Source organism: Zootermopsis nevadensis, unplaced genomic scaffold, assembly GCF_977971745.1.
Source record: "Zootermopsis nevadensis isolate Lab colony 2312 unplaced genomic scaffold, Znev_1.0 Znev_ptg000003l, whole genome shotgun sequence".
Lineage (NCBI taxonomy): Eukaryota > Metazoa > Arthropoda > Insecta > Blattodea > Termopsidae > Zootermopsis > Zootermopsis nevadensis.
In genome coordinates this window covers 9,037,654-9,059,126 of record NW_028259135.1, presented here as the reverse complement: position 1 = coordinate 9,059,126, position 21,473 = coordinate 9,037,654, and the positions used below count along the sequence as shown (strand labels likewise).

At 41.3% G+C, this 21,473-nt stretch overlaps 3 protein-coding genes across 5 annotated transcripts in view; 1 reads left to right on the top strand and 2 right to left on the bottom strand.

Moving 5' to 3' along the window:
* if (integrin subunit alpha inflated) overlaps window positions 1–7,031 on the bottom strand; it is a 71,807-nt gene extending 64,776 nt beyond the window's left edge. Inside the window, exon 1 of one of the 2 annotated variants that reach the window (XM_022081990.2) lies at window positions 6,233–7,031. In XM_022081990.2, the coding sequence (XP_021937682.1) occupies window positions 6,233–6,405 (173 nt within the window). In that variant the 5' untranslated portion in view covers window positions 6,406–7,031. The remainder of the gene's footprint in view (window positions 1–6,232) is intronic. The other variant, XM_022081991.2, reaches the window with a different exon arrangement.
* Window positions 7,032–9,926: 2,895 nt separating this feature from the next.
* LOC110838620 (sodium channel protein Nach-like) lies at window positions 9,927–15,063 on the top strand. Its single transcript, XM_087359589.1, has 6 exons — window positions 9,927–10,027; window positions 11,078–11,272; window positions 11,603–11,756; window positions 12,739–12,869; window positions 14,004–14,097; window positions 14,632–15,063. The coding sequence occupies exons 1-6, from the start codon at window positions 9,927–9,929 to the stop codon at window positions 15,061–15,063; spliced, it is 1,107 nt and encodes a 368-aa protein (XP_087215715.1).
* A 3,413-nt stretch (window positions 15,064–18,476) lies between these two features.
* On the bottom strand, window positions 18,477–20,845 carry RpL27 (ribosomal protein L27). 2 transcript variants are annotated; one of them, XM_022081970.2, is made up of 4 exons: window positions 20,755–20,845; window positions 20,182–20,420; window positions 19,236–19,372; window positions 18,477–18,595 (listed from the first exon to the last, which is right to left on the bottom strand). In XM_022081970.2, the coding sequence occupies exons 1-4, from the start codon at window positions 20,816–20,818 to the stop codon at window positions 18,547–18,549; spliced, it is 489 nt and encodes a 162-aa protein (XP_021937662.2). In that variant the 5' UTR covers window positions 20,819–20,845; the 3' UTR covers window positions 18,477–18,546. The 2 variants fall into 2 exon arrangements, with proteins under 2 accessions (XP_021937662.2, XP_021937663.1); XM_022081971.2 differs by having other exon boundaries at window positions 20,182–20,407; window positions 20,755–20,835.
* Window positions 20,846–21,473: the final 628 nt, after the last annotated feature.

Genomic DNA, 21,473 nt, shown 5'->3' with positions numbered 1-21,473 from the left:
ATAATAATAACACGTGGACAGGAATAACTTCCGACAAACTGTTATATGTAGGCGAGACATCCTCTCAGGGTGACGTGCAGACGCTGTGGGAATTCTGAAAACCATCCACGAAAAGTAACAGATAAGTAACTAACCGCGTCCGTACGAAATATCATGTTTTTCTCGTTATGAGTTGAGCAAGCCTGTAAATGGTGTCATCATCTCCAGAATAGAAGCGCAGTCATGAAATTAGCCAGACAGTGCATCATGCAGCAAACACCAGTCAGTAATCCTTCGTAACGCCATGCAAATACCTGTTCAAACAACTGCGTCTGCTTATCTCACTTTATTTCAAATTCCACACAACTGTAATTTTTAACAGTGGTTTGTAACAGCATTACTGCTTATCAACACAGCGCCCTGAAACAACTTTTACCTTGCAGTTCCGGCTGCAAAATCATTTTCAGCCCCCGGAAAGTGCTGAAGAAACTCAAAACCAAAGTTAAACGGCCTACACACGAGCGTAAAAGGAACGGATTTTTAACGGCACGCAGAAGCAAGAAATTTTATGTAATTAAAATTTGGTTAAATAAATGGGGGCCATCTTGTATACGCGTCTCTTTGAAGCCCGAAGATTTTCTACACAACATTTAAGAACTCAGTCCGTACCGCGAAGAAAACACGACACTTCACCATTACAAAGATCAACTGGTTAACGCTGTTTAAGGAAATAATCGCTGTTTATTCTGAGAATCATAGAGAAAGCTGAGACTATTAATTTGGAAGTTTAATACATAATTTAGAAGTTCCTACTGAGGGGAGGGGGGTAAATTTTGACGGCGTTAAGGGGTGGTGAATTTTGATTAATTTAAATCGGGAGGGCTGCATGAGAAGCTTGCAATAGTTCGTCTAAATATTATTTAAGAATTCAGTCCGTACCGCGAAGAAAACACAACCTCTCACCATTACAAAGATCAACTGGTTAACACTGTTTAAGTAAATAATCGCTGTTTATAGTGAGAATCGTAGTTCGTCTGATTACGATTTCGCAAACTCGAGGGCCTCACTCTGCAATTTGCTGAAGTTGCAAATAACGGGCCCAATTAACCCCAGGGTTACTCCTGCCCGTTTAAATTACGATGTTATTGTTTAACGGATGTTCCTCTCGGGTAAAGTGACTACTCTTTTCCTTATCCAAAGGTACTAGGTTCGAAAGCCTGCCGGGACAAAATACTCGTCCCTCTGCAGTCTGACCATGGAAGGGTGCATTAAAGAGGTCAAGACACACATTTCATAGTCGCCTGCCATTTTACGTTACCTAGTGTCAGCAAGGTACCGAACGTCGTTGCGTAATCTGAAACGGTAAACAAGCGACTAAGTAATAACTGTTTAACTTGAGCGAATATTTGCAGGTGCTTCAAGGTAACGTTCTGAGCGTCAGGTTCACTAACAGCGCGGTTGTGCTCGTCAGACACAATATTTAGCTCTCGAGAGAGAGAGGGGGAAAAAACCCAAAGCATATAAAAGCGATCAGACCTGTAGCACAATCAATTAACGAAGAAGGTAACAGCAGATCAAATTCAGAACAGACAGACAACCGTCTGTCAAAGTTTTATCCAGTAACTTCAATACCAAAATACACGTCAGTATCAAGACAAGTCTTTCGGTCCTGTTTCGTGTTCAAATCTCGGCCAGGAAACCTAACCCAACCTGACTGAGGTATTTCGAGATTTTTCTCAATTCCTACATGCAAATACCGAAATAGTACCTTAAATTAGGCCATGATCGTTTCCTTCCAAATACTTTCCCATTATTTTAGGCGTTTCTCACGCTAGGGCGTGAACAAAGAACGCCTAACAACGCAAGAATGACTTGTGATCATTTCAGCGCGACAACGACCTATGTGATGTGGCGTGAAGGGTTTTTTTGAATAGTTTACTCCAAAGAGTACACCTTAGCAATCTTGTTCGTTAATTATCCCACCATTCTAAGTTCTTTTTATCTGTCAGCTTGTGACAGCATCAGACAAGGAAAATAGATCTTGTAGATTGAATTTATCGAAACGGGGCCCTTTCATTTTAGGTCTACTAAATATCCTTTATAAATTTTCTGTTCGCAATCTCGTGTGTAAGAAATTTCAGAAGCTGAATTCTTCTCAAAAGTAGTGGAGAATCAGCAAAATGTCTGCCTCAGTCCCCGCCGAGCAACTTGTATGACATGTGATTAGTTTCTATTCACAGCGGGGGAAAAAAAATGTAACTCAAGTCGACATTAGTTCTGAAAAGGCAGTAACGAAGACATTTACTGGGACCGCATGCGCTAAATTAACAAAACAAATCATGAACGCCTTATATTTCACATTCACAGCAACAAGTTAAAAGGAATCACCACTTCGCGTTCTGAGATTCAGACAGATAACACAGCGGTCCTCAAACATTCGTGATTCATGCAGAGACAAAAGAACAATGGGCTCTCACAAGGACTTATGCCGTTTCTGCCCAATACTGCACTGTGGGCCCACGCATTAAAATTTTATAGCTGTAATTGCCGGTGAAGTGCGTAAATGCGAACAGCCTCGAAATAAGAATACGTACAGCGGTTGACGAGCAGTCACACTGAGCGGACGAAATTAGCGGGCTGAGGGGAACAGAAACAAACGAACAAACAAACAAACAAACAAACTGAAATTTAAGTCGGGCTCTGTAACAAGTGACAAACTTCTTGAAGTTCTGAAACGAGCGTCTGGAGCCGGGACCAGCTGCGCCAACTGGTGTCAAAAGCGTGCAGTGAGAAGAAAAAAAAGTGAAACTAAAGCCGCCTTTCCGGAAGCTAAGTTTAGTTAGTACGAGTGTTTTGGAAACAGAAGAAAACTGAAATTGAGCTCTATTATCCCGAGGGAAGAACACAAATTGGGTGTGTTTAATATTTAGACCTAAGACGTGTCGAGTGACACCTGAATGGAGAAAAATACATAATGAGGAACTTGAGGCATACTCGCCAAAAATTATTACGGTTAACAAACCAAGGACTACGAGATGTTGGACGCTTGAAACTCCAAACTTTAGTCTATAAACCTGAAGAAGAAAGATTTTGTAGAAGATAATATTAAACTGGGTCTCCCCGGGTGTCGACTGGATTAAAATGCAACATGATACAGTTCAGTAGCTTTCGTATGTCCCTTCTAATATTAATATTAATATTATTAAACACGCATTCATAAAAATTATGCAAACAGAGTCACATAATTATTGACACATAAGAAACAAAAAAACACGACGAAACCTTCAACTGTCGATAACTTCAACACACGTCACAGGAAGTTTGCTGTTAACTTAAGCAGAATTTGGCTACCTTCACGGAATAACAGCTTGCTTCGAACAGAGCACAAATAATCCTGAAGCAAGCGAGGAAAATCAGGGAAACGGTGGTTAATGTCGTCTCATGTTCAAATACAGAACAATATTCGACACGTAACCCACAAAATGTTTTCCACTCATTTATTAACACGTGACGTCACACCGGAGAGAGGCCTCCTGCTATAGCAGCGACAAAAAGTGTCATCGAAATCTTTAATCGGAACGTCGTAACAATTCCTTCCCCCTGAGAACTTTATGGTCCGGCGATCAGAATTTCCCGATGCGTTTACCGACGCACAAATGTCCTGTGGACTGCAGAGATATTATACAGACCAGATATAAATTATCGCTTAAAATGAAGTCCTTAATGCGCACTGGGTCTGATTTCTGACGCTTTCGTCTGATATATGAATTTGCAAAGTTCGAGAGAAAGAGAACGAACCGCCACTGAAGGCAGAGATTGAAGCAGCCTACTATCACACCGTTCCATACAGCGCCAGGAGTTAAACACGACACAGACCGTCTGCATACAAAGAATGACGTTTGTCACCACACACACTTTGTACAATTAAGTAAGGCGACGTCCGAGGTTTTATAAGAGGACTTATGTAACATTATCACAGCGCAGGGCAGTCGTTACTACACCCTGACATTGATGGTCTTGTCATGAAGAACTTTAAATTCAAAATGTGCCTCTGTAAGAGTGTTTTGTGTTACCTGTCACCATTTCATTTTACTGAACGTATATCCAAGGGAAATACGGACCCTCATAGGCCCAAGGAGCTACAATTACATAATTTACAGGGCAATTATAACGTAACACGTGAACACACGACGTTCCTGGAAAATAAAGTAGCCCCAGGTCGGTTTCTTGTGGAGTCTGTCTGGCCTTAGAATTCTTATTTTAACTTATTCTGTACTCTCTGACTTGTCTACAGTCACAAATTTACATTCCAATTGTCCGGAATTTACAGAGAATACCGAGTACAGCAAAAGACGCCACGGTAAATTTTAGTAGAGAAAACAGAAAATTTTAAAAAAAAAATCTCAGCATAAATATCACCGTTTCACTTTGAGAGCTTTTTCAAAAATAAATTAAAAATAATTCCATTTTACTAAGCACAAAAATTTGGTAGAAACGTATCGTGTCCCTGAAGATGGCAGCGACACTTCCCTCCGAAAAATTTGTAACCAATCACAGAACTATACAACGACAACCCAGGCACATTTTCGTTGTCTTTGATTCGATTATTTCGGCATAAGACGTAGTTTCGGGCTTTTGTGAGCGTGGCAATGAACCTTCAGGTATCATAAAAGATGAGAAATATCTTGACCAGATGAGTGACTATCAGCTTCAAATAACTGCGAGCAATCCCGAGCTCATAACAAAGCAAAGTTTCGCTGTCTGAGCAAGAGTGTCATAAGGAACCCCAAATGCGTAGGCGAAGAGCTTGTGACGCCAACGTTCATCCTGAAACAAAGATTCTGTTTCCCTTGACGACTATAAATTATGAACATTGTCAACAGAAGTGTGAAAGGAATAACCCTCCTCCTCCCCCCCTAGCACCCACGTAGCTCCAGCAGCGCCTGTAATATTTACGAAATCACTTTTACACCGCACACGTGAAGTGCGTTCATTGCATTAATGCGATTACCTTCCAGCGACGAATAATATGACCACGTGGTTAAAAGCTTCATAAACGAGACACCGAAGGAAGCGCCACCCTTGTGACGTAACATCCGGTTTCGGCCGTAGTCGTCAATGCTGCCAAATTCACAAAACTTCCTTCACTTATAGAAATGTCAAATTTCGTCAAGGTCACTGCCGTATCATCACCAGGGACGTTTCTTACCCTGACAGATTCGACCAGTATTTAACTCTGCACGAAAATAAAACTGCGCAGTGAAGATCTCATTTGTTTATAAGCGAAATTAAACAAACAAGAGTGTCTATGTCAACTTCCTGATGGAAATTACATAATAGTGACGAAAATTCTTACGCACCCGGTACTGAATCCCTGCAGTACCGGGACAAGGACGGACACGTGTGGGCAGTCGAGGACTGTAACGGCCCGGATCGAACCTTCCACGTGGTCGCCATTTGAACCATCGAATTTCAAAGAATACCAGCAAAATACGTCCTCGCAGTCACCAGATAATGTTTTAGGATTTCCATGAAGAAAAAGCATATAAAGACAATGAATCCCGAAATGCAAGCTAAAAAACAATTCACCATCACTGACTGGCTAGTGTTCGGAAATTTCAAAAAGGTACTTTTATACGGGCCTATTTACAAGCTAAAACGCGTACAGATATTAATGTGTGAAAAAAAACATAAAAAAATATATATGCATATATAAATTTACGATTAATAATCGCTGTAAGTGACGTCCCAAACAGGGTTGGATATCTGGAGTTAGACACCTGGAGAGGGCCCGGATTCCTTCGACCGGATCTTGGGCCAACGCATCCATCTCAGGGGATCGAAACGGCCGGTGCCTGATTCCGACTAATTACCTCCACCAAGCGCCGCTGTCTCGGTCACTGTCACGGCATGATTTTCATGCCTTAAGATAACACTTAACTCAATTCTTAACCCTTTTAAGCCAAATGGTAATTATACATGCCACCTGATTTAACAATCAGTATCTCTGCATTTATGTGTTTTTAAGATTTGTTGACCGGAAATAAACATTACACATCGACAAATGCGAAAAATTTCATAAGAATAGAAAGTTCTGCCTTTTTCGCGCTGCACCGGACGTTTCAGTCAACTCTCAGTCCAAATAAACACACATATATTTCATTTTCACCTTTGTTGTGTATATCTAGTGTTTAAAGAAACGAACAGAATTAAACGGAATGAAAACTGTGGACGCTGTGGGGCATAAACTCACCAACTCGTCCCCCTGTCCCGATGTTCTGCGACACTGAAGCCAAACATGGACCCTTTGGCACCCTGGTATCGAACGACGTGTTCCGTGTCCACATTGAATCCAATCACGACGTGAAATTCAGCTGCCATAAGCGTCACTACGACGATGTAAACTGACAGCCAGTCACACGCCATGGTTAATATCAGCACTGTTTAAATAAATTCTTCAATAAATAAACGTGTTAAAATAAATACTGATGTAAAACACGGATTACGCAGAAATCCAAGTGTCAAAAGTGTACAGTTGATAAATAGTTTTCATAATAAACACACTATCTTTAAGTGTACTTTACACAGCGGTATTAAAAAGTTGTTTCACGTTAATTCGTTCGAAAATGATTAATAAAACTTCCTTTCGATAAAACTTATTTCAAAATACTGCAACATACAAAACGATCCTAATTGACTGGAATAACCAAACAAGCCACCGCACACAACACAACTTTGTCTTAAAGCATTAAAAATGGTCAATTGTATCCGCAAACCGATATTACACTTTCAACAATCGACTCTTTCCCTTTTCCTAGATTTCCAACTTCGATAAGTCGCTACAATGAGACAGAAGGCACAGAGAATGAATGGCCTGTGGTCACGACAAAGCAAGGAATGGCTCGTGTTCGGTTCCAGTAGTAACTCATAGTTCAAGTACGATTAATCGTAATCAAACGGACGAACACGAAGCTTTCCTTCCACTGAGCCGCTACTACTGACCCGACATCTTTAGAAGTCAAACAGCAACTGCAGCAGTGAGCGAAACCCAGTTCATTTCTTCCCCCTCTCTGCGTCCCATCTGCTTCCACACACTGACACTAGCATTACTATAATTGCTGGCTCTCTCTTCACTGGGATCGTCATAATTTTAGCGATTTCTTTCTTATCTTGTTCTTCAAATACAACGGCTGTGTGCACAGAGCAGCGTCCGCTAGAGGTTATGCTAATTCCGTGTTAGTTCGTCTATACTTGGGAATGATTTATTCGAAAAAATTAATTATCCTTCTAACCGCACAAACTAAAGTGTGCTGAAACATGGATACACTGGCTCAGATCCTACTTGGGACACAAATATTTCCCCCGTGAGAAGAGATCTGATCCTCCACACAGTATATCCAAAGATCAATTCCGGCTGGGGAAAAAAACACTGTAGTTTCATTTTTGTTCCTGTGAAATTTTTATTTTATGGTGTGGTAACACTGTGCTAAAATATCGCGTGATCAGCATTGCTAAAGATAACCTGTAAACAGAGTAACAGCTGAAAAAAATAAAGTGAATCTGGGGGGGGGGGGGGGGGGGGACTTAAGAAGATCTGGGTTAACAAAATGTTGACAAAGTTTCTTGTTGCTGAATATTATTTTAAAAGAATTGCTCGTTTTAAGGCTGAAACAATTCTTTCGTGAAGACATTTCAAACGACGCAGTTCCAACGAAATCGATAGTTCATCGGCTGCGTATCGATTACGTGCAACTCGTTAATTCGCCCACCAACAGACGTTTCGACAATGAGAACCGCAATTATCGGAGTCAATAATAAAAGTTAAAACGGATTCCGTGTTTGTTTTTTCTGCGCTTAGGCCTGAAGGTGTGAATGTAACAACAGAAGAACAAAATAATTTTTTGTAAGGAGCCGAGCAGTTGTATAAATTTCTGAAACAACTACTGAACCAAGACGTTTTTAACTCACTTCCTGATATAATAACTAGGCAATACGAGGTGCGATCGAAAGGTTTCCAGACTGCGCGTATAAAAACCCGTACACTTATCTCAGGTATTAAATTCATCCATCACCCTCGAAGTAGTTCCCCTGGGAGTGAACACAACGATCCCAGCGCCGCTGCCAAGCCTGGAAGCATCCCTGGAAATCTTTCTTTGTCAGCCTGTCAGGCACCATCTGCGATTCTGCCTGAATCTCTTCTATCGTCTCAAATCTCCTTCCCTTTAGCTGAATTTTCATCTTTGGGAAGAGGAAGAAGTCACACGGAGCTAAATCCGGCGAATAAGGAGGGTGCGGGATGACGGCCATGGTGTTTGAGGCCAAAAACTGCCGAACTTTGAGGGCGGTGTGCGCTGGCGCGTTGTCATGATGCGTCGCATGTGGAGTTCTTCCTTTAGAATCAGCTGACAGGTCCCATAGCCTATCCCAACAATGTCGCACAAGTCGTTGATGGTACGACGTCGATCTTCGTGAATGGCCTGCCGAATCTTCGTAACATTTTCGGGCGTTGTGCTCGAAGATGGTCGTCCAGAACGCTCGTCATCATCGACAGAGGTTCGGCCATTTTTAAAACGTGAATGCCACACAAACGTTTGTGCACGACCCATTGCGGACTCCCCAAATGCTTGCTTTAGCATTTCATAGGTTTCCGTAGCCGTTTTGGCGAGTCTTTGGCAAAATTTGATTTTTTCATGAAAATCCGCCATTCCGAAATCGCAGGAGGGTCGGTGTAATGCACTACCAAAACGCCCGTAACTAAGAAACAAATGCTAATTCGATGATTCCGGCTGGCACACTGATTCACTATGAATGTAGGCCGCACCCCCTAGCGGCAGAAGCTCGTACTACATCCGGTTCGCCCTCTATTGACACAGTCTTGAAACTTGCCGATCGCACCTCGTATTTCAGCAAAAGTACTGCCAATGTGCGCCATCTACACGACCCTTAGCAAATTCAGTTCAAATCCTAACGTTCCGTGTTTCAAATCCATTTTAATATTATTCTCGCATCTCTTCGGTGTTCAACAGTAACTTTTTTCATAGAGGTTTTCCCACCACATTTCTACGCTCATTTCTTCGGACGGTACACTTGTCCAGCCGAGTCTCTGCACTACACGCTGCTACGTAAACCTATCCTCCGGAGTCAAACTTATCACGAAAGATCAAGTCAGCTAAACGTAATCAACTTGCTTGTCCTATGCCTTAATTCTAAGAATGACATGATCGCAAATGAAGCGTCTTGTTGCCATGGAAACGGTGCAGCAGATGGACAATGAGATGTCGAGGTAGCGTGAGTTTGCACGCAATGAAACAATTCAGACAGCCAAGAATATCAATCAAGTCACTGGAAAGAAATTCCATAAATTATTGCTTCAGCTGAAACCATATTCGAAAAAAAAAATATCATCCTTACATCCATTCTTGCAGTCTGTAGCTGACAATTTTTTTCATCTTCAACAATAGAACAATTTCGTTCAAAACAACACAAAGCTGTGTACTTTTTGAGTCCAACATGTCATTTTTTTTTTACTTTGTTCATTATAACAACTGTTATCCTATTTACAAATAATGTTTAAAAATGTTAATAATGGGAATTTTAGCAATGTAAAGTCGACAAAAAGGAAAATACATCACAATTTCCGATAAGAAATACGAGTTTCCTCCATTATGTTTATCATTATCGATATCTTGTCATCAAATTTGTGTGTCATTTACGAGATTGTTGTGAACTTGTACGCGATACCATCTCTGAAACTTGAATGCTGGTCGTTTTATGAGCATTACAGCTTTATTAATGTCCTACACTCAGCTACAACACATCATCAGACACGCAGACTGCCTGTTGTTTGTCAAGCAGCACGCGAGGAATAGCCCGGGCAGCCCGGTCGTTCTCCTGACTTTGGTATCAACAAGGTGGCACTACGCCTCTCGCTGAATAACAGCAACATCATGGCCTCGACTGGAGACGCACTGGAAGAATTCTTCGCAAATTGTTCAATCCATGGTCTGAAGCACATTGCAAAGAAAAGTGGAAATCACTGGACAGAAAGGTGTGCATATCAACTTATTTGTTGTGCGTTATTTTGTTTGAAATTAAGTATATTTCTTCGTGTGGTTAAATACCGCTAATAATTACAGCCGTCCACGCCATATTGTAACTGTTCACGTCCGCATTAGTAACCAGGTTATGATTTAAGACACTTCGTTGTTGACACGCCCGGCACATACTTAAAGGACCGAGGTTCCGTTCGCAAGATGGCGTAGCTGGACAATGTACGGACATTAAACAAGACTAGAAATGTGCAGTTACTCTTTGGAGTACACTCAAATTACAAAGGTGTTCAAAACGCGGTATCATGGGCGATTATGTCAAAAAGAAAGTGCAACAATAGTGTCATTGTTACATTGTTGATACGATATTTCAAAGGCGAATGTTGCAATAATGCAACAATGCGATCCGAGATCACATGGACCGGCTCGTTTGGCTGACTAAAAATAATTCCTTTTTTGAAGCTTAAATCTAAATTAAAATGTCGAAAGAAGGATTCCTATTGAAAAAGACTTCGTCAATTTCGAACATGGTCACAGTACGAAGTCGGATGACGTGATTGGCCCGGGTACAATCAATCGAATCGAGTCTGTGTTTCGACACACGCCTATAATTTACTTCACGTTTCTGAAACCAGGAAGTTAGGTTAGGTTAGGTTAGTTTAGAGCCGGGATAGCTCAGTCAGTATAGTGTCTAGCTACGGGCTGGACGACCGGGGTTCGATCCCCGACGGGGGCAGAGGATTTTTCCTCTAGCCTCTGCGTCCAGACCGGCTCTGGGGCCCACCCAGCCTCCTCTACAATGGGTACCGGGGTCCTTTCCCGGGGGTAAAGCCGGCCGGGGCGTGATGCTGACCACTCACCCCATCTAGTGCCGAGGTCAAGAAATAGTAGGAGCTATACCTCCTCTCACCCTAAGCGCCTACATGGCGTATAGTGGGACATCTTTACTTTTACTTTACTTAGGTTAGGTTAGGTTAGGTAACAGACGGGAAGACAAAATTTCCCTACCGAAATCCAAAATGTACCCCCGGTGTTCTCCGTCCATGCAGGTTGTTCTGGGCATTGTGCTGCGCTCTGTCAGGTTGGGGCTCCGTCCTGCTTGTCCTCTCATCATACGAGACTTTGCGGACCAACCCCTTGAGCTCCGTGGTTTCTACTTCGTATCTGGACTGGTCCATCAATTTCCCGTCCGTTTCCGTGTGCGAGGTTGAGAACAACAACAAATCGAAGATTCTTGCCAGAGAGTGAGTAAATTTCCAGTGATCCAGAACGTATGGATTCGATTGACGATAAAAATCCGTAACGATACGTTTGTTTTCGGAGATTTTTTTAAGTCCAGATCAAGTTTTATGGAATATCCCCGAATTCCACTCATCTCACACTTAAAATAAGTACTTAGTGTGTGCGTCTGTCTGTCTGTCTGCCTATGGACGCAGATAAACACTGCAATGTTCACAGAACCTGACCATCGCGCTGGACCAGTGTGGACGCTGTGTCGAATGGTACGTCCCGCTGTCAGAAACCGAACCAGGGTTGCCCAGTCACTACAAAACTTAAACCCTTGTTCGTTCCAGGTACTTTGGCGAGTTTTACGACCTCAATAAGATGGGGGCGATGCACGATATAGCATTTTTTCGAGATGCGACGCCATATTTGAAGAAGACTTGCCAAAAGAAGAAGAGTGTGTTCAACTGCTCCGGTATCGACGTGCAGTCCACGGCCCGGGCGGTAAGAATACGCCCCGTGACGGCTTCCTTCCTATTCTTAGCTACGGCGCGGAGCGACGCGTCGCCATCTGCTGTTCTATTGTTTCAGGAAACTCGCTTTTTTGCTTTTTGTGGCTAATGACTAATCTGATGGATGGAGGGGAGGGATTAGACAGGAGTCACTGCACCGCATCTGAAACTGGGCGCTGGTGGTGGGGGGAAAATACGTATATTTGTTATTAAACGTCCATCGGAAACGTGAATGCATGTCTGTCTATCGCCAAGCCTCAACTACAAAATGACTGAACGATTTTAACTAAATTTGGTGGCCTATTGAGAATTTAAATTCAAAAGTTTATGCTAATTTTTTATTATTTTCGCCAGTATCAGTCCCACTGTTATGTTTATTTCACGTCAAACATACACCTTTTTTATCAGCAGATAACTGTCTTCTGGGATGCTGCGTAGGCCTAGTCTTGTAGAAATTTGCCAAAGTCTCAGAGGTTAGGTTACTGGCCTAATTATGGAAGCTGTAAGTACCTCTAAAACGTCGGTCGATTTCTACAAGACTATGCCTACGGAGCATCCCAGAAGACATCTTCATATTTGCCGCCGTGAGAACCTCAAATGTTAATGAGTGTCATGCAATTTATCCGTCAAAACCCAAAAGGAAGAAATATAAACCCCTCCATCAGGAATACGTAACTTTCATTTGAAATAATTTCCTACGCTGTTCATATTTAATGGCGTACAAGGAGACAGGTAATTTAATATTCAGCAGTGGTAGAATTTCTCTAAGGAAGGAGGCGCGATTATTTTCACGAGGAGGACTGAAGAAGACCTCGAAGAAAAATCTGTACTCAGTACAGAATCGCTGGTCATCACTCACAGCGTTGGAAATTCTTTATCGACAGGATGCAATAAAAAATATAAAGTTGTCAATAATTGACTTGGCCGTGATGTTGCAAACTGCTCTAGTGTCGTGTTTATTGCGTCATTTGCAGATACGAAGTTCTTGCGAAGAAACGTTCGACCATTGTCGATGGAACGGAGAGGAATTCAATTGTTGCGATCACTTCCTGCACCTCGAGACGGAACTGGGCGTTTGCTATTCGATCAATAACTTACAAACAAAGTGAGTAACTGGCCATTACAAACTGCAGTCAAGACAGCGGCTCTGAACGTCTTATAGGGCGTCATAAGGCTAGTTTCGGCTTCATATTAATCTTATATCGACGCAAGGCGTCGGTTGCCACAGTCGGTCGTGTTATATCCTTCCCCGGGGTTTAACTTCGCTGCATTTGGAATCTTATCGCTACGTTCGACGTCGATAGTCGATTAAAAAAATATCGACCATAGACCAACTCAAACGGATCAACCTGAAATTTCGCTAAATAAGAAAGTCTCTTATGCTGCCATTTGCAGGTAACATTCAAAATTAATATAGTGCCGAGGTCGATAATGACTAGGAGTTATACTCCTCTCCCCCTGAGCGCCTACATGGCGCATAACAGGATTTTATTTATTTAGTGTTCTGTCTGACGACAGGTCCATATGAACAGGATCCATCCATCCTTTTCTCGGACTTGGACCTGTTCATATACGTTCTTGGCAGATGATCCAGAAGTGGTTTGCCATTGCCTTCTTCTGTGTGTGAATGGAGTAATTGTTGGGATGCCACGGAGAAACCGGGGAAGCCCCTGGAGGAAAACTCCGTGTTGCCTAGACCACGGCCTTGCCCAACACAAGTTATAAATTCGGGCACCGCCGGGAATCGAACCCGAGACCCCAGGATTACAAGGCCAGCGTTCTAACCGCTAGACCACCTCATCTTATTATTATTTAGTGTTCTGTCTGACGACAGGTCCATATGAACACGATCCTTCCATCCTTTTCTCGGACTGGGACCTGTTCATATACGTTCTTGGCAGATGATCCAGAAGTGGTTTGCCATTGCCTTCTTCTGTGTGTGAATGGAGTAATTGTTGGGATGCCACGGAGAAACCGGGGAAGCCCCCGGAGGAAAACTCCGTGTTGCCTAGACCACGGCCTTGCCCAACACAAGTTATAAATTCGGGCACCTTCGGGAATCGAACCCGAGACCCCCAGGATTACAAGGCCAGCGTTCTAACCGCTAGAACACCGTGGTTATCGTAACAGGATAGCTTTACTTTTTTTTCAACTTTTGGAATGTGTCATTTTGGGTTCTGTCAGAATATTAGTAACGAATTTGTGCTTATGGCAATTAGCCACTTGTGTAATGTTCCAGAAACAGATCAGACCCAGAGACATTTATAGACCTGAAGTCAAACAGAAGCACTGGACCTGGTATCCTACGCCTCGATCTGAAGACGACAGCTAAAGTAAGTGTCCCTAGGTCTTCCTCATGTTACATGGCAACTACATGATTTAGTAAAGCATTAAATATAATCGTTTGAAGCCCGAAATCCATCTAAAAATATTTAAGAATTCAGTCCGCACCGCGAAGAAAACACAACTCTTCACCATTACAAAGATCAACTGGTTAACGCCGTTTAAGAAAATACTACAGAACGTAACGCCAATTAACCCTTTGAAGTTGAGCTCGTTCAAATATTATTTAAGAATTCAGTCCGTACCGCGAAGAAAACACTACTCTTCACCATTACAAAGATCAACTAGTTAACGCTGATTAAGGAAATAATCGCTGTTTATTCTGAGAATCACATGAAACGCATAAATGCACTGCGTGCTGACAAAATACATAGTCGCTGAATGTTAAAGAAAGTGGTACATATAGTTACCACTGTTCTTGAAAAGGTTAAATCATAAAAATTCACGTTGGTTAAGGAAAGAGAACAGTTTATAAAATACATACAGGGTTAGCCAAAAGTGCCGCGGCCTCCTTTGATTTCCAGCTCAAAATTCCTGGAGATTTACCGCCACTTCCCCATACACCTTCATGGCGTCGTGATTACACGCCTTTCTTAACTCTTGACTTCGTTCTAACGCCCGTACGAAGTCTCCATTTGCTTTTCCACGGGCAGGTGTACATCCACTCAAGAACCGACGTTCCGAATTTGAACACGGAGCAAACAGATGTCATTGCCCTAGAATCGAAGCCGAAGTCCCAAGACGAGGTGTTCCTGGTTGTACACGACACTGAGAACGAGGAAGGGGTGAGACACGTGGGCGCCGAGAGGAGGAAGTGCAATTTCCCCTGGGAAGGGCGGCCCGAATACTACCCGCAGTACTCGTACTCGGCTTGCATCGTGGAGTGCCGGAGGAGGACCGAGATGGCGCTCTGCAACTGCACCAGACACCTCTTGCCTCCCGCAGGTTCGACCTGACCTCCTCTTCCGCAGAAAACAGCGCGGTTCATCCTTTCACAGTACCTCCGAGGTTGTAACGCCCCCTTGGACTTATACGTAGATACCAACGTTTCGACAAGATCTCCTGCTTCCATCTTCAGGGCTTCTAACAAATTCGCACAAGGCATTATTAGACTACTGCTAATAGCAAAGGGACCTCACAGATACACGCCATTTAACTGACTTCATGGTGCACAGTCATCCTTGAGAAGCTGATAGTCGCTCAGATAGTCAAAAACAAACACCAACTTCTGTAGAGCTCGAAGGTTTATTACCGTGTTCGCTAGAGTCTCTATCCTAAACTAAATGAATCCAATTCACACCCCAAACCGTGTTTCCCTGCGATGCATTTTAATATTATCCTCATATCAACGCCTAGATTTCCTCAAAAGTGTTTTCCCGACGTACTTTCTAACCGAGATTCTGTAAGTGTTTCTAACCCCCCCCCTCCCCACTACATATCCGATTAAGAGAACAAATTAGGGAGCTCATACATGTCAATTTACTGTTTATAATGTTGGTATCTGTGTCTTAATCGGGGCCAGATAAAAAAACGCAAGTCTGAGAACCTCCAGAGTCTTGAATAAGCAACGCACTACAATTTTAGGCGTCCAGAAGAAACAATTTGGCTGATTCCAACTTCTTGTTGCAGGGAAGACCGGCAAGGCTTGTGACATTAATAACATATTTTGCATAAAAGATAACGAATATTGGCTGTTAACCCTGGGACCACCCTGGACCACGAATAGCAACGCCCTGAAATGTCCCTGCCGTTCAGGCTGCGAGGATATTCAGATCGACGCAATTCAAAGCAGAAGCCATGAAAACCCGAAGTAAGTATAAATGAGACGTTTGTTCCTGATTAAATACATTATTATAGTAGCCGTTGTCATAGAAATGGTTACTGGATTTTTGGCCTTCGGTCTGGTTTCCATTACTGACCGTAAAACCACAGCCTCAACAATTGTCATGACCCGAAGAATTTTTTTTTCAGTGTGAATTTACTATCGGTCCATTGTTGTCTGCTTCTTCAGAGGTAAAAATTCAAACCTACAGACAATCCAACGGTTTCAGTTTTGACATTATGTTTAAACAATTTCTCTGTTGTCCTGTGGTCCCGCCAGTAGTAATTATTCACATTTGTTATCTGATAACAGCGCCAGGGACTCTACTAAATCCTCCGTCGAAATGAACCTTCTCTATCTGCCTTCAGAGAAGTACAAACGGACCGTGGTTCGAAGTCGACTGGATCTTGTAGGTAAGTGACTCATATCGATAAAGACGCGCGCTGAGTTGACCGGCTTCAAGCTCAGACCGCAGTACGCCAAGGAAAACACTCTCTGGGTTGGAGGCTAGGTCGGCCCGTATAACTCGATGATTAAGAGAGGTAATCGCTCACGCAAATTCCCCGTCTTTTGTGGAACCCAAAGGTTCACCACCGCGCTCACAACAGCCCGGCACTAGTCTATATCGTAAGTCAGCTGGTTAGCCTGCAGTCCACATGCTCAAACCTTACATAATTGAGATCCAATTTAATATTATCAAGTTTCGTAAAACCCTTTAAAGCCCATTGGTAACTATACGTACCCCCTGCATTTTTATTTTTGTGTTTCGTGTGATTCTCCCTGCAAACAGCGATTATTTCCTTAAGCAGCGTTAACCATTTGATCTTTGTAATGATGAAGAGTTGTGTTTTCTTCGCGGTACGGACTGGATTCTTAAATATTATTAAGATGCCTACGCAGTGTATCAGTGGGTTTAGTGTGATTCTCATAATAAATAGCGAATATTTACTTAAACAGCATTGACCAAATGGACGTTGTCATGCGATATGATTTCTCTGAGACAGGAACTATGCTTTAAACTGTTTTCTCGTCGTCTTCCTGTTCTGTTCTTCTTCCAGTATCAATGGGCAGCGCGTTCGCCCTGTTTTTTGGAGCCAGTCTCCTAAGTTTTGTGGAGATCGTCTATTACTGTACCCTACGATTACGTCGACGACAACCTAACCAGAAGAAAAGTTTACCGACCCCTGAAGGGCGCAAGCATCAACGAATCATCACGTCCGTGGTACAGAATTCATTTTGAAAAGCTGGTAGTCACTCAGCTAGTCAAGAAAGATTTTTGTTCTTTTATCTGTAGGTTCATTACTGTGTTTGCAGATGGACCCTATCTTGAGCCACGTGAATCCATCGTACACACCAATAATCTCTATTTTAATATTATCCTCCTCTCTTCCCGTCAGAGCATGGAGCACCGCCCCATGCGTGCTACATTTCCGCCCATCTCACTCTCCTTTATTTGACAATCCTACTTCTGGTGAATAGAACAAATTTTGGGGATCCTTATGTAATTTTCCTCAAATGTTTAATGTAAGAATATCCACAATAATTTCCTGTTAGTATGAATCAAAGAAATTTTCACCTGAGAAGACGAATTTTTGAAGCACAATAACGAACTACATACACATCAGAAATAAAGATGAACGATTAATTTACATCCAAAATTAAATGGATTACGCAAACATTTGTGTCTGGGTTCGGTGCCAACTGTTCTGAGAATTGAGAACATATGCAGTTTCCACTCCTTGAATAAATGGGAACAAACACCACATTAAAGCTTACAAAAAAAGTTCAACTGGATTTTAATTGTTCTTGAAGCCAAATACGCACGCGAGATTCACTACTACGCGCTATAAGCTATGGATTTCGCATAAAACAACTGCACGGCGGGAATGAGGCTGGTCTTGCACAGAATTAAGAACTTCGATATTATTCCAACAAATTATTTAAAAGTGTGCAGAAAAAAACAAATATATTATGTAACAATAAAATTAAGAAATGGATTTTTGTTATAGTACTTGTTACAGTTCGTAGAGCACTGAGATGGCAGCATTAATGCAGTTTCAAATTCAACGTTATACGGACAATTGCTGCCATCTTTTGAAGCAATTCCGAAACCTTTGAAGAATAGGAACTTTTTACATAACCTAAATACGCCGAGGGTTTTTCTGACGTCATATAATTTCATACAATTGGGTTATCAGTTTTATTTACAAAACATGAATAAATCACGAAAATCCCCAACTAACATCACATTCACATAGCAACAGGAAAATCTTCACACACACAAATTATCAAACTGTGATCTTCAAAATACAAACCAACTGAACCATTGTACCATCAGAGGTTAGCAAATCAATTCCTGGATGAACTAAAAGTTATAACATAATCCTTTGTGTCAACCTAAAAATAAAGGCTAATGGTCAACTTCAATACAGGTCATGTTGCATCACAACCCAAAGGCAATCAACAATAAAACAAATGCTTTAAAAAGGTAAAGAAAACATATTGGCATTTTCTAGTAAGGATGTTTATAGTAAAAATTAAATCGTCCACTGTTCGAATGTTTTATTGAACGAAACTGACAAGTCTTTTATAATACACCACAATATGAAAACATCTTTTAAAATCTCAGCTTCTGGAAGAACCATTTGTTTTTCCCAGACTTGTATCTGTAACAAATAGTACAAATCAATAACAAAATTCTGCAACACACATTAAAAAACTTTACAAAACTTAAACTTATTTGTACTCAACATAAGGAATCAGGTTTCTGTGAACGCAGCAAAACAACTGCTATTTCACATACATTAACGAACATCATTTGTGGACAGTAAAACTTATATTTTACCAATTAGGAACAAGGTACAGGATGTATGGAGTTTGTAGACTAGTGGCACTATTGAAAACTGGGACCACTGAAGGAAGGCAAGGGTTAATCAGGCACCAATAAGAAAGGGGCATCAGCGCTCAAAGATGCTGAAATAGTGCAGTAAATATACACCAAGGTTAATGTTTTCACAAAAAGTTTTGATCTAACATCCCCCCCAACCCATACGAGGGACAATGAGACGACAGAATTTAATGAATTTACCATAGCCTGTACATAGAGGCAAAAAGTTTTTTCCTCAAAAACTACCAAACACAGGACTGCAGATTTCTCACTGTGGCTAGACAACAGAATGCATTAAAACATTTGCAACTCTGTATAAAGCAGAACTCTGAGAAATAATAATTAAATAAAATAATTCAGCATTTGCACCATGTGACAAAGTTTTCTCACAACATGACACCCTCAAAATTAACACGTACCTTTCCTCAAATTTGACCTTAGCTTGGAACCTTGCCTTTTTCCTCTTCATTGGATCTTTCAGGTCCTTAATTGTTGTTTTCTCCAAGGTCAAATCAACTGTGTAACGTGTGGGCATCAGATGATTGTAATTCAGGACCTAGGCGTAAAAATTTAGATAAAGCAGATATTTATACAGATAAATACACTGTACGCAATTTCTGACAACAAAACATTCCCTTACACAACACATGACGTTTAAGTGTTTACAAATTTCAAGTGTAATGTAGGATTTGAGGTTTCCGTTAACATACCTGGACTGGCAAATCAACACTTCAAAAAACAACACAAAAATCTAACTTCTATCACTACAACTGCTCAACAGATGTGGTAACTAAAATCCAAGTCCATAAATTCACACACACGTACAAATGTAAATGAAAAATAACAGTGAACTAAATAAGGGCAATGTTTACTAAAGTGCAGGCCACTCATCACCACAGTCTCTAAGTACAGATTTTGAAAGTGGTCAGTCCAATCAAATTTCACCCATAAATATATGACAGTACTTATCATCACTCACAGTTAAATGTATTTCTGGTTTTCATCTGATACAGCCTCATCTTAATTTGTGTGCTTTAGTTCCCAAGAGCATGCAAATATAACCTAAATGAAATTCTACGAAGTAACCTTTTGATTACAACATAATTATCTATGTCACTATCTGATGATGATGTACCATGTACTGAAAAGGGATGAGTACAAACTTTAAACGCTCAAGATTCTTAACACAGGAATGGTGACAGTGCAGGTAAACAACCATCAAAACAGCCTCTTTGTTACACCAATTCTTTCACCTGAACTGGAAAATGGAAGAAACAGAACAAATTCCATTTCCCCATTTTTAATTCTTTATCATGCTTACATAGTTTACATCCTATTACACATCTGCACTATAAGCAAGCTTACCTTCACAAACGGCTTAATTTTTGACCTCTTGTGTATCTTTGCTTTCCCCATCCTCTTATGGACTTTTCTTGGATATCGGTCAATTCCTGCCACTAGTGCATGGCCATACTGCTTATCTGATGTACCATCATCGAAGTTCCTTACGACAATTGCTTTCTTTCCAGCATACCGGCCACTGAGGACCAGCACAACTTTGCCTGCTTTCATAATCTTCCCCATTTTGAGGCTGAAACAAAGTCCTGTAGTGACAAATAATTATTCGACAGTCACAACAATTCAAGGTGCAAAACCCTAAGTTCTGAATTACCAGACAAGCGTAACTGTTTATGGAATTATACACATTTTATACTTTAAATACGTGAACGACAAGTTTAACCAACGATCCAACAAAGCCACACGCACACGTTTCCAACATACTATACCTCCTTTTTTGTAATAAAATATTGAGTAGTATGGTCAATATTGGTGCCTAAAAATGAGGGGAAAAAACATACTTTCTTACACATCACTAATGTTAATATATGTCATTGATGTTTCATGATTTTATAAATATTTTACACTTCCTATACTTACGGTATATAACCACGAAGGAAAAGGAAGTATATTCACAATCTAAAGATGGCACTGCAATCGACATTAATGGCGTTTCTACAGTACTACCAACTACACTTAATCCAAACATGCTAACGAAAATTATCCGTGCTACCAACTATACCGATGTTTAATATAACTATTGATTTCTTTCTTTAAGGACTTATCAGTAGCTCAACTATACAATTATAGGATTAATGAATTGGCCAGGATCTCGTAGGAAATAGTCACAGCCTAATTTGATCCTATCTGAGCATTTGCCAGGAAGTACTGAAGAAAACCATGTATATCTTCTATTTCTGGAGAGCTAAGTGGCAACATTCGAACCTGGGTCCTCCCATCTACAAAGCATGGGTGCACATATGAACAGGTTATTCTAAAATGGTCTTCTGAGATGCAGTACCATGCCATTGACCTGATGGGAATTTCTACCAGACTAGATGATGCTACAAACCAGAAGACAGACATCTTCATACTCACTACCACGAGAAATTAATATCCTACTTAGCAGTTATTCTAGTTAACCTTTTATTGGCACAGAACACTATTGTCCTTCATGCCAGACATAAATGCTATGTTAAAGGACTTCTCCACTTCTATGTGCTAGGAGATTCAAATATCTTTCCCATACCCTTCCTCTGATCAAAGAGGGATGCAGCTTCAACAATATCTTTCTGTATGGGTTAAAGGTAAATTATTAC